The sequence below is a fragment of the Pseudorca crassidens genome, chromosome 9 (assembly GCF_039906515.1).
Source record: "Pseudorca crassidens isolate mPseCra1 chromosome 9, mPseCra1.hap1, whole genome shotgun sequence".
In the NCBI taxonomy this organism is placed as follows: Eukaryota; Metazoa; Chordata; class Mammalia; order Artiodactyla; family Delphinidae; genus Pseudorca; species Pseudorca crassidens.
In genome coordinates, this window is record NC_090304.1 from 70,910,559 (window position 1) to 70,922,569 (window position 12,011).

General features: G+C 39.2%; 1 protein-coding gene across 2 annotated transcripts in view; it reads right to left on the bottom strand.

Moving 5' to 3' along the window:
• Nucleotides 1–1,195: 1,195 nt before the first annotated feature.
• MRE11 (MRE11 homolog, double strand break repair nuclease) overlaps nucleotides 1,196–12,011 on the bottom strand; it is a 65,222-nt gene continuing 54,406 nt past the window's right edge. The window contains exons 17-20 of one of the 2 annotated variants that reach the window (XM_067750728.1): nucleotides 10,382–10,440; nucleotides 8,473–8,540; nucleotides 4,088–4,166; nucleotides 1,196–1,963 (exon numbers count right to left, since the gene is read on the bottom strand). In XM_067750728.1, coding sequence (XP_067606829.1) covers nucleotides 1,907–1,963; nucleotides 4,088–4,166; nucleotides 8,473–8,540; nucleotides 10,382–10,440 — 263 coding nt within the window. In that variant the 3' untranslated portion in view covers nucleotides 1,196–1,906. Of the gene's footprint in view, nucleotides 1,964–4,086; nucleotides 4,167–8,472; nucleotides 8,541–10,381; nucleotides 10,441–12,011 lie in introns of both variants that reach the window. The other variant, XM_067750729.1, reaches the window with a different exon arrangement.

Below are 12,011 nucleotides of genomic sequence, written 5' to 3' on the forward strand. Positions count from 1 at the left end.
AGTACCTCTTTCATACCGTAGAGCAGTTTGTAGGAAGGGAGAAAGCCTTACTCTTTTTTTCTCAGGAACCTGTCAGGACGCATTAGTGACCATCTCCCTCATTATGACCCTCACCCCAGCAGGTGACATTTCATTGGCAGGTGAGAAGAGCCACTGGCTGAGTCTTCCCAGACAGCCACCCAAACCAGCTTCCATCCCACCATGGAGAGCAACTCTTACTCATGATTTCATCTTTGCTTCATTCAAATGCTGGGAATATTAAAGATGGGAGCAGATGTGTCTGAGAATCTTTCACAGGACAAGGCCTTCTGCTGAGTTAAAGCAACCTGCTAAAATAATCCTTATGCTCAAGTGAGGCACAGAAAACATTTTTAAAGAAACTAAGGCTACATCGCAATTCTTGACTTAGACCCATTAAAAGGGCTATGATATAGAGGCAGTCACTAAGCAAATGCTGTCTTTCATAGTTTGACACATTCTAGGTATGAATATGCCAATAATCAGGAATATCACTCAGTCTAGCATTTGTTTCTACATATAAAGAAATGTCAGGCTGTTGTACCACCAAGATCTATAACTTCCTTAAGGAGTCTTGAATATATAGCTGCACTGTTAGATGAAAAGAAGGAATACTCTCAGGGAGTCTTTAAACAGAGACTTAGAAAGGAGAATGGGATTATTGAACTTAAATCCGAAGAGGTCAAATTCTTAGGTCCCCCGAATACACGTAAGAAAATGTAACAGGAGCTGCTTCTCTAAGATTTTGGAATTGCCCATGCTCAATGTTAAGATAAAATATTAATGAGAAAAAAATTATATATATTAATGAGAAACCTTGGCATCGATATTCCACAGAAGTTATATTTCAATATGTTTATCTAATATAACCATAAGGTTCAAGTGACCACTCTATCTAAAAAAAAAAACAAAACAAAACTCTTCAGTAGCTTCTAAGAAGATATGGTTAAATTATTTTAACCCTTTCCTCCTAGAAACAGGTGAGAGAGAGAGAGAGAGAGAGAGAGAGAGAGTGAGAGAGAGAGAGAGCGAGAGCGAGAGCGAGAGAGAGAGAGAGAGAGAGAGAGAGAGAGAGAGAGAGAGAGAGAAAGGGAACCATTAATAATAGAAAATAATGGAGAAAATTACCACCATTCAATGGGAACATAATCCTCTGGAATCTCTGCTACAACTGGAATAAAAAACAATAATTCTGACAGACTTTATTTTTTGATACAAACTTATATCTAATTATTCAAAGTATAGGGTATATGTAATCATTCAAAGTTTCTGGCTGATACTATCACAAGCATTAGAAAAAGAACATATACTGAGTAACAGTGAGCTTAGGCACCGTTTCATATAAATTGTTTTACCTGCAGGAAATCCAGGATGTCTAGAAATTACGAAAATTATAAAAAGGACTAGATTCTATAAGCTCTTTTCCTCAACTTTGGCTAAATATAATAACCTTAAAATACTGGCACAGTCTTTGATTATAAAGCAGAAACATACAATGGTAGATTTATTTTAGTCCTTACTCAAGACTGTATTTAAGCAAAGCTCTCACTCGGTAAGACATATACTGATGTATGTCAGAAAAACAACATTCTAAGTTGTATGGAGCATTTATAGAACAGGTAATGTTAACAACCAGATTAAAAAATAAGGAAAACCAATGCTATTCTATATGCCCTTGAGCTGGGAAGTTTCTCAAATAATGAAGTCATGTTCAGGAAATGATATTCAAAAACGTAAATTTTTATACATTAGTTTCTCTGTTAAGTAAGAATCATTCAAATTCTTCAGTTAACAGCAATACTCAAAAAATCTTCAACTGGTAAACTCGTAGTTTGCAACGTTTCGATTTTTCCTGAATCTTGAAAACTTCAAACTGCCATTAAATATATTATCTTCTGTTTCTTCTTACAGAACTAGGGTTCATAAAAGGATCATCATCATCATCCTGGAATGAATCCAAATGTACAATTAGTGACTGTTCCACACTTCACTGAAACAAGACAGAAGTTCTTATGGGCAAAACAATACCAGTAAGAGCCATTTTCTCCTTTCACATGGGGTAGACTTTCATTTTCCTATTTCCTTTATAAATATGAATAGTTTGTCAATTTTTTTCTCTTCCTCCCTTCCTTAGTAGCTATTTCATTGTTAAAACAATGAAAGTCCAACTAAATTCTTAGCAAGCATTAAAAATAAAAATTTATCCTGTTCTATATGTGTGTATATATATAAGCCCACAATATATATCATATGTATTTCTCTCAATTATTCACCTTAACAAAAGCAAATAAGGCATGGGCAAGACAAAAAAACAAACAAAAAAAACCTCTTCAAGTAATTTCTATTAGGTTTTTAAATAGGTTTTTTTTTTTTTCATTTACATTTTATAACTGGTATATCTGATGCTCTGGAAATTCAGAGCCAAAAAAATAATGAAGCCACATGACCTAATTCAGAAATAGCTGTAATTTTTATTTCCATTACCCATTTAATGCTAGAAATAGACAGCTACTCTCAGACTGGTACAAGAAACAACCTAGGAAAGCAATCTTTCAAATATTTTTTTTGGAAAAATAAGTAGAGGAACTATTTAGTTTCAAAGACTTCCCATGCTGCTGGGACGTAGATTATATGCATAGTAAGAACAGGCAGGAATATCAGATGTTAACTAAGAATTTAATTAGAGAGAATGAAAACTAAACCTTCGATAAGCCCCAAATACATAATTTGATGAGGTTAACATAAAATCAATGATATACATTCTATAACTATTCAAAAGAGAAAGCAAATTTGTTAAGTTTTGGTTTATGTTTCCTTTAAGACATTAATAAAAAGGGATAATTATTTGGTGTTAGGCTCTGCTGGTGATATTAACATGTTCCAGTGTTCGCTAAATTAGCTATCTCTAGTGAGATATGGATGCCTTGAGAAACACAAATTTGCTCTCACTTATTGATTCATTTTCTGCTACCATAAAAGGCAGAACTCATTAATAAACCAGAGATAAATCCAAACTATAGTAGAGAATTTTCTAATAGTTCTCCTTTGTAGCTAACATGAACTATATGAATTTCTGTAACTAACATATAACCACATGTGTATCTAGATGCTTTGGAATTAACAAACGGGTCAACAACTGCCCACTTCTCTCCTGGAGACAACATGCTAGTATTTAATAGGCAGACTGAGCTCATGGTGCCATTTTTCTTTGCAGCCTGAGTTCTGGGGCGTCTTCTCTTCAAGCTGTTTCAAAACCACAGCTGGGACACAGAGAACATGACGGCAGCAGGTGAAGCTCAAAACCAAAGGTGTGAGTCATGTGGTACAACAGGGATGAACCTGGAGGACACTATGCTCAGTGAAATAAGCCAGGCACAGAAAGACAAATGCTGTATAATTCCACTTATATGAAGTATCAGAGTAGTCAAAACCATAATGCACAAAGTAGAAGAGCCCCTTGCCAGGGGCTGAGGAGAGGGGAAAATGAGGAGATGTGGTTCAATGGGTATAGATTTTTGGTTTGGGAACATGAAAAGGTTCTGGAGACTGTTGCACAACAGTGTGAATATACTTAATATTAGTGAACTAACTGTACACTTAAAACTGGTTAAGATGGTAAGTTTTATGTTATGTGTTTCTACCACAACTGAAAAACACCACCATGTACCACCTTAAATATACAGGAGATGTGTAGAGCATACAGTGAACAGTTAATAAACATTCTGTTGTAGAGTAACATTAAAGGCTTTCACGATATCATCACCATTTCTCCAAACATAAACAACAGAAGCTGAAAAAACTATTCTGATCCTACTGTTAACTGGGCAAGTTAAAAAAGAGCTGAGTAATATTATATGTTAAGGATCTGCAGGCCTTTCACATCTGAGGTATTTCCATCGATGAGCACTCAACAGAGGCCACTCATTGACTCAATATTAACTATGGTTCAAAGGAAGGTGATCAATGAAACTATTTTTAGAAATAATTTTCGGCAACTAGCTTAGCAGTCCCTATTCAGATTTTATAAACATTTAAGAATTATTTAAGACTTAACGTATTACGTTATTACCTCATCTGATTCAAAATCAACCCCTTTAGTGATTTTGCTCCGGGACGTGTGTTTGCTCGATGATGAAGTGCTCAACCACCTGAGGCAAAATGTGAGAAAAACAGAGAAAATGAACCAAAGAATTCATCACAGAAGGCTTTCGAGCTAAGTTTTTCATTTTAGTAGCAGCCATGAATAAAAATAACTAACACATTCCCTTCGAGCTACATTAGAGGCAGTAGAAGCTTAGTGGCAATGAAAAGGACTCTGATGTCAGGGTCTGAATTCCAGTTCTGCCATTTAGGAGCTACATGGCTTCAAGCAGCTTAGCCTCCCTGTGCCGCAATTTCCTCACCTGTAAAACGAGGATGATGAGAATTTTTTTTTTAATCTTTTGTTTAGATGTTGGGGGTAGGAGTTTATTAATTAATTTATTTTTATTTTTGCTGTGTTGGGTCTTCGTTTCTATGCTAGGGCTTTCTCTAGTTGTGGCAAGCGGGGGCCACTCTTCATCGCGGTGCGCAGGCCTCTCACTATCGCGGCCTCTCTTGTTGCGGAGCACAAGCTCCAGACGCGCAGGCTCAGTAGTTGTGGCTCACGGGCCTAGTTGCTCCAAGGCATGTGGGATCCCCCCAGACCAGGGCTCAAACCCGTGTCCCCTGCGTTAGCAGGCAGATTCTCAACCACTGCGCCACCAGGGAAGCCCGATAAGAATTTTTTAAAGATTAAATGTGTTTATATACTTAAACACTTTGCTCAGTGCCTGACACACATGAAGCACGCCACAGATGTTTGCTGACATCATAGTTCTTAGCATACATTAACATGTACCTACTACCACCCTCTACTCCTGAAAATTATGGCAATACTGAAATATTTTAAATCAAATCTCAGTTACGTTTCTATAACAGGATAAAAGGATCTTAGGAAAGGCTCACCGCTTTCTAGGGTTGCCTCACTGTTAATATTATTTGTGTCCAGTCCGAATAACAAATATTTACTTAGTGCTTGACCCCAGGTACTCTGATAGGCCCTGGGAAACAACAGTAAGCAAGATAATCAGGAATCTACTTTTATGAAGCTTAATGTGTAGTGATGGAACTCATATTCCTATGTATTTTTACTAACAAAAATTTTAAGTCATCTTAGGACAGGGGCCAGCAAACTTGGCTAGCACACCAAATCCAGCCTACCTGTTCCTTACAGCCTGTGAGCTAAGAATGGTCTTCACATTTTGAAATGGGTATATTTAAATGGTTATATAAGCACCTACATAATATCCCCAGTTTTGCCTCTTGGCCCGCGAAGCCTAAAATATTTACTCCCTGGCCCTTTAAGAAAAAAGTCTGCCGGCTCCTGTCTTAAATAAAAGCAGTGTCTGTGAACTCTCAGCCAACAATTTATTACCATGCTTTGGGATGTTACTATAGCAAACAAAATATATCTAAAGGGCTTGTCTGGACAAATTGTTGAGAGTCAAGAGGTCTATGCATCAGAAGGAAACAGAAAAATCCACAGGCTCTTAGGCACAAAAGTAAAGGACAGGAGGATTTGCCGAGCAAACTTGAAGAGCAACATAGCTTTGGAGGTAGAGGATCAAGGAATTTATCAACCAATCTACCTGGGAAGTCCCCAACTCTCTGTACTTGACCTAAGCAGGAACTGATCATTGTTGACTTGTTTCCATCATCTGTGACAGGAAGAAGCAGATCAAAAGCATGAAGCCACAGTGCCAAGGCTAGCCACAGCAGGTGAGGCATTGTTGCTGTGAGAGCTGGGGAAAGAGGGGGGTTATAGGAAGAAGCAGCCACTGAGGCCTGACTCTGCTTGCTGATGTCTCCCCTGACAAATAACCAGTGGTGTCCAGAAACAAGCCAGGCATTCTACACCAGATGCTGGCTCATTTGATCACAGCAGGAGCCCCCAATTCTGCACCAGAGGACCTCACACACCTACAGATCCAGTCTATGCGAGGTCCCCTGTCCTCAGAGAGCAGTGGCAGGAAGGGAAGAATAGTTATACAGTTTTGACTACTGGGTCAAATAAATGGACTCTTGTCCTGGATGTCAAAAAATGTTTAATTGGATTAGTTTCCTGTGGATGGCTCAAAAATAAGGCAGACAGGGGGTATTACACTGAGTGCCAGGAGCTGTAAGTCTTCTCCATTTTTGTACAGATATAATTTGGAGGCACAAGTCAGAATTCTTACCTAGAGATATTCAGCCAATTATGTCAGTTGTAGCAGCATCACAAGCATAAGAGAACATGTTAAACTGGCCTACATAAAAGGTGCCCCCAAAATGTTGGCTCCCCCCGCTGCAAGGTTTAATAGAATCCCCTCCATCTCTCCTCCTCTACCTGGCCTGATGGGGCCAGGTCTTCTCTTGCTCACTGCTTTAAGGTCGGCGGGGAGGGGAAGGTTGCCACCAGCTCTATCAAATCTGGAAGGGTCCTTTTGTCCCCAGTACAACCATGTAGAGTTTGGTGCAGTTTTTCCAGGGGAAAGTGGGTGGATTTCCACTGCCCATCCAGCAGAAAGGAGTTTTACAGCTGGAAGTTCTTTCCTTTTTAAAGTCAACTACCAGAATATTAGTGCTTTTACTGCTTACCATTCTTTCCATTATTCTTGTTCTATTTCCCTAGCCTGTTATTTCTTCAATAAGCCCTTCTAGAGGTGTTACTATGTGTTAAGTGCTGTTACTTAGCACTTCACAAATATTAACTCACTTTAAAGCCTCATAACAACACTTTGAGGTAAATATTATTATCTTCATCTTACAAATGAGGACACTGAGGCACAGAAGTCAAAAGAACTTGCACAAGGTCCACACTCAGTAAGTGGTAGAGCTTAAATACTTTAAATCATGAGTGAAATACCTATACACACCATGCCATTACTAAACAATTCTTCAAAGACAGCATAAATTGCGTCACCCAGTTGCTGTCATCAGGAACACAAACCTGCCAAGGCTGATTTCAGATTTCTCGCCAAAATGCTCGTTTCTAAATCTCCTCTCGTCAATTAAATGATTCTTATTACGTGCACAGAGGTCTGAGAGCTTAATCTATTACGTGAAGAAGCAACAGCAGAGGATGGGCCTAGACATGATCATACTAAGCGAAGTAAGTCAGAAAGAGAAAGACAAATATCACATGATATCACTTACATGTGGAATCTAAAATACGACACAAATGAACTTATCTACAAAACAGAAACAGACTCACAGACATAGAGGACAGATTTGCAGCTGCCAAGGGGGAGGCAGGAGGGGGAGGGATGGAGTGGGAGTTTGGGGTTAGCAGATGCAAATTATTATATTGATACACAGGATGGATCAACAACAAGGTCCTACTTCATAGCATAGGGAACCATATTCAGTATCCTGTGACAAACCATAATGGAAAAGAATATGAAAAAGAATATGTATATGTACAACTGATTCACTTTGCTGTACAGCAGAGATTAACACAACATTGTAAATCAACTATACTTCAATAAAAGTTAAAAAAAAAAGAAAAGAAGAAGCAGCAGCAACAGCAGAGATGAGTCCTGGAGCAGAATGCTTGGCTCCGTGACTGGCTGTGTGCCCTTAGGTAAGTTACGTAGACTACCACGCCTCACTTTCTTCAAAGGTAAAAGGGGGAAAATAGAGTTATAAGTACATTTACCTCCTGGAGTGACTGTGACCAGCAAATAAGCTAATTCATAGGCAAAGGCTCAGAATGGTACCTGACACACAGGAAGTGCTGAAAGCCGAAACAGAATATTAACAAAATACAAAGCTATTTTCTGTTAATTGGAGAGGACATAGCACTCCAGCAAGAAAATCACTGGGTAATAAAGGCAAAAGGAAATGAATGACAAGTTATTCAAATTTTCAGTGAAAATACTTGTAATAATGCTGCACTGACTCCACGACTACCCCTTGGTCTATTTTTCACTTTTGTACATACGTGACTAGCTGAAAATAAATCTGTTAGACTTCCAGGGCTTCCCTGGTGGCGCAATGGTTAAGATCTGCCTGCCAATGCAGGGGACATGGGTTTGAACCCTGGTCTGGGACGATCCCACATGCCACAGAGCAACTAAGCCCGTGTGCCGCAACTACTGAGCCTGCGAGCCACAACTACAGAAGCCTGCACGCCTAGAGTCCGTGCTCCGTAATAAGAAAAGCCACTGCAATGAGAAGCCCGCACACAGCAATGAAGAGTAGCCTCCGTTCGCAGCAACTAGACAAAGCCTGTGTGCAGGAATGAAGACCCGACACAGCCATACATACATACATACATAAATAAAATTTTTTTAAAAATCAGACTTCCGTAGCATAGAGAAATGTATATGTTGAATTCTGGATAATTTTTAATTTTTTCAGATGTTCCTTTTTGCAGGAATTCACTGCACCAACCTTTGATCAGCTTTGGAAGTCGTAGGAAAAATGTCTTCTTCCGTATCTGACTCACCTACCACAATCACCTAAGGGGGAGAAACAAAACAGCAAACAGTCTTTGTGGGAATGGAAAATCTGAATAAAAATGCATTAACTAATGTCAAAAAAAGATATATTTTTACAAAAAAGGAGGCAGATACCATGTAAGCAATAACCATGAAAACTAAAGCTCTGCCTAACCTCCCCACTAATGTCACTCTTCATTTACAAATGGTTTTTTTTTATACAGCATGTGTGAGCTCACTTCTCTCCTGCTACCACGGCAGCCTGGGTACCTAAAGGAACATGCACTCAGATTGGTGAATGACTCACACTGGGTCATGTGCGGACAGTGCCCTGTGATTTTCTTGGGTTCTAGGCCATCGGTGCTTCATCTCCAATTTTAAATGAGGTATAAGACTGTGTGGGAAGTACCGGACCTGTTTTTCTGTTACATTTATCCCTGTTAAATACCACTTGCTGCTTTTAAGCCCCATGAAAGATATTTGTCATTCTTGATACTATCATCCAAATTACTACCTACTCCTCTACATTTTGTGTTATCTTGACACTTAATACACACATTTGCCATGTCTTCATCCAACTGATAAAGCCAAAGACAAAATAGTGAAAAAAGCAGCACTTGAGACCCACCCCTACCCAAGGCAGACATTGAACTGTTAATCAAAGACCATTAAATGAAGTTGTCTAAATGGCTATGAATCCCGCCAATATCTCTGCATTTTGTCCATGAAACTATCAGGAGATTGTCTTAAGTGCCTTGAAGGGATCAAATGCCTTCAGCATTCCCCTGATCTACCACTATGTCACCTCAATCAAAAACATGAAAGAAAAAGTTACCATGACTTGCTCTTTCTGAACTCATGTTCTTGCATTATAAAAGAAAAATCTAGAAGGGAAGCTACCTTGTGGACATGATGATAATTTTGTTTTCAGATATGATCCTGAAGCGATAGCAGGCAATAGTTGAACAGGAATAATGAAATGGAGCTCAGGATAGAAGTTAGCACCAGTATACCCATATATAATTGTATAATAATGAGAGGAAAAAACAAAAAAACAGAGAAGAAGTTTTCTGGAAGAGGAGGTGGTCAATTGTGTCACATACTCAAGAGATCAAGAAGGAGTGAAATTTAAGAAAATGCTGGTGGGGCAGTATGATATAGAGAAACGATTCTCAACTAGGTGTGATTTTTAACTCCCCCTCCCATCCCAGAAACATCTGGACATGTCAGGAGACGTTCTGATTATCATAACTAGGGGGGACAACCCAGGCATCTAGTAGGTAGAGGCCAGGGATGGTGCCTGGGAAGTAAGACACATGTGTTTTGAAAGAGAGGTAACAGGAGAATCAAGTCCATTCTGGACTCTTCTTGGAATCCAAAGGAAGAGCAGAAGTTTCATGTTAAATCTAGAGCTGAACACAGAGGTCCGTAGACTCAGACCTTGTAGCTTGTCTTGAGTCTGGCTTCAGCCATTAAGACACAAGCCAGAGTATTATGAGAGTATAAGTAACAAAAGGAAGCCAGCAATAAATAAGACCTCTCTACGCACTGAACGCCCATCTCCAATCATAGTTTTCCATGCATGGACTCTTTTGGTTCAACGTTATTATCCTTAAAAATATTACTGGGTACATACATTTATGGGTGTCCAATCATGCGATCCATTATTAAAGAAAGAAAAAGAGAAACCCTCCTCCCACGCAGAAACCCTAGAAGCCCTCAGTCTAGAAAATCAGTAAAGTTCTCTGCAGTTTTAATGTTCCACATTTTTTCTTCTTTTATTTACTTTGCAGACCAAAGAACTGACAATCATAATGTAGGAAACATCAATTGGTACACAATTAGAAAACTTTTTTTCTTACCTCTGAATAATTCTTAGTAGCAACATTTTGGGAGGGCTGCTGTCTTGCAGCTTTAAAGGCTATAATGAAAAAGAGGAAACATCCATTATGTTATTCTTAAAAAAGCTTTGAAAAATTTGCACATTTCTTTAGCTGAAGGTTTCCTAAGTCCTATCTGCAAAAAATCCATGATGACTGATTATAAAACCACTTAATATGCTTTAAAATCGGGAGATGGAATTATATGTCTAACTACCAGTCTCATATGATTTCCCGGTTTACTCAAAGTAGTAAGCAGTGTTCATAAATACACCTACACTAAAAATATTTTATAGAAAAATACCTGAAGGATAAAATCTGATCACCTAATGGACTGAACTCCAAATACAGTGAAAGTAGCCCTCCTCAGGTCTGCCTTCTCTTATAGCTGGCAATCTCTTTCCCTGTGGGAGCCACATGGTTCCAGTAAGCGCTTCCTTATTCTCCTCTACTTTGTTAGAAATATTCAGTACCTAAGAAATAGTCCAGAGGTAATGCTAGAAAACAGCCTATCTTTCATTCCATGATAACCTTCCTATGAATCCTTACATTTTCAGCTTTGTAAACTTGGTTAGAAACATGAAATTTAGTTCATTTTTATTTTTCCTGAGACCAAAACTATAATATTTTGATTTCACAGTAAGAAATATACATTTGGTCTTCATCCACATTTCTGGCAGAGAGCCCCTAAAACCCTAATTTCCTAAAGCAACGAGAGCCATCAAGGTTCTTTTTGTTATGTTAATGAGGTAACTTTGGGACCACAACTGAGGAGAGAGGCTGGTTACCAAGGGAACCAACCAGGAATAGAGGGTTCGAACTTTCAGTCCCATCCCCGATTTCTGGGGAGGGAAGAGGAGCTAGAGGTTGAATCAATCACCGACAGCCAATGATTTAATCAATCATTCCTACGTAGCGGGGCCTCCATAGAAACCCAAAAGGAAGGGGGTTCAGAGAGCTTCCAGGTGGTGAATCAAGATGCTTCCACGTGCCACCATGCTTGGACCCCAAACTCGATGAGGACAGAAGCTCCTCTGTTCTGGGCTTCGCCCTATACATCTCTTCATCTGGCTATTGATTCATATCCTTTCATATCTTTTGTAATAAACCAGTAATCTAGTGAGTAAACTAGTTTCCTGAGTTCTGTGAGCCACTCTCGCAAGTTAACTGAATCCAAGGAGGGAGTCATGGGGACCTCTGATTGATAGCCTATTAGTCAGAAGTACAGATAACAACCTGGACTTGTGACTGGCATCTGAAGTAGAGGGGGGCAGTCTTCTAGAACTGAGTCCTTCCCCTGTGGGATCTGATGCTGTCTCTAGGCAGGTAGTGTCAGAATTGAGTTGACTTGCAGGACACCCAGCAGGTGTCTGAGGACTGCTTGGTGGTGTGGGTAACCACCCCCCTCACACACACACACCCCCACTGGAATTAAGTGCAGATTATTAAAAACCTAGAATAAAATTTAAAGAGCCAATTAGAGGTTTAATTTTCTCCTACGCCTTACCAGTTTCCTAATACAAAAAAAAGGTTTCCCCCAAACTAAACAACAGAGCAAGAGGAGATAAAAAGACAGAGGACTTGAAGAAGTCAAATGCTCAAAGAACCCTAC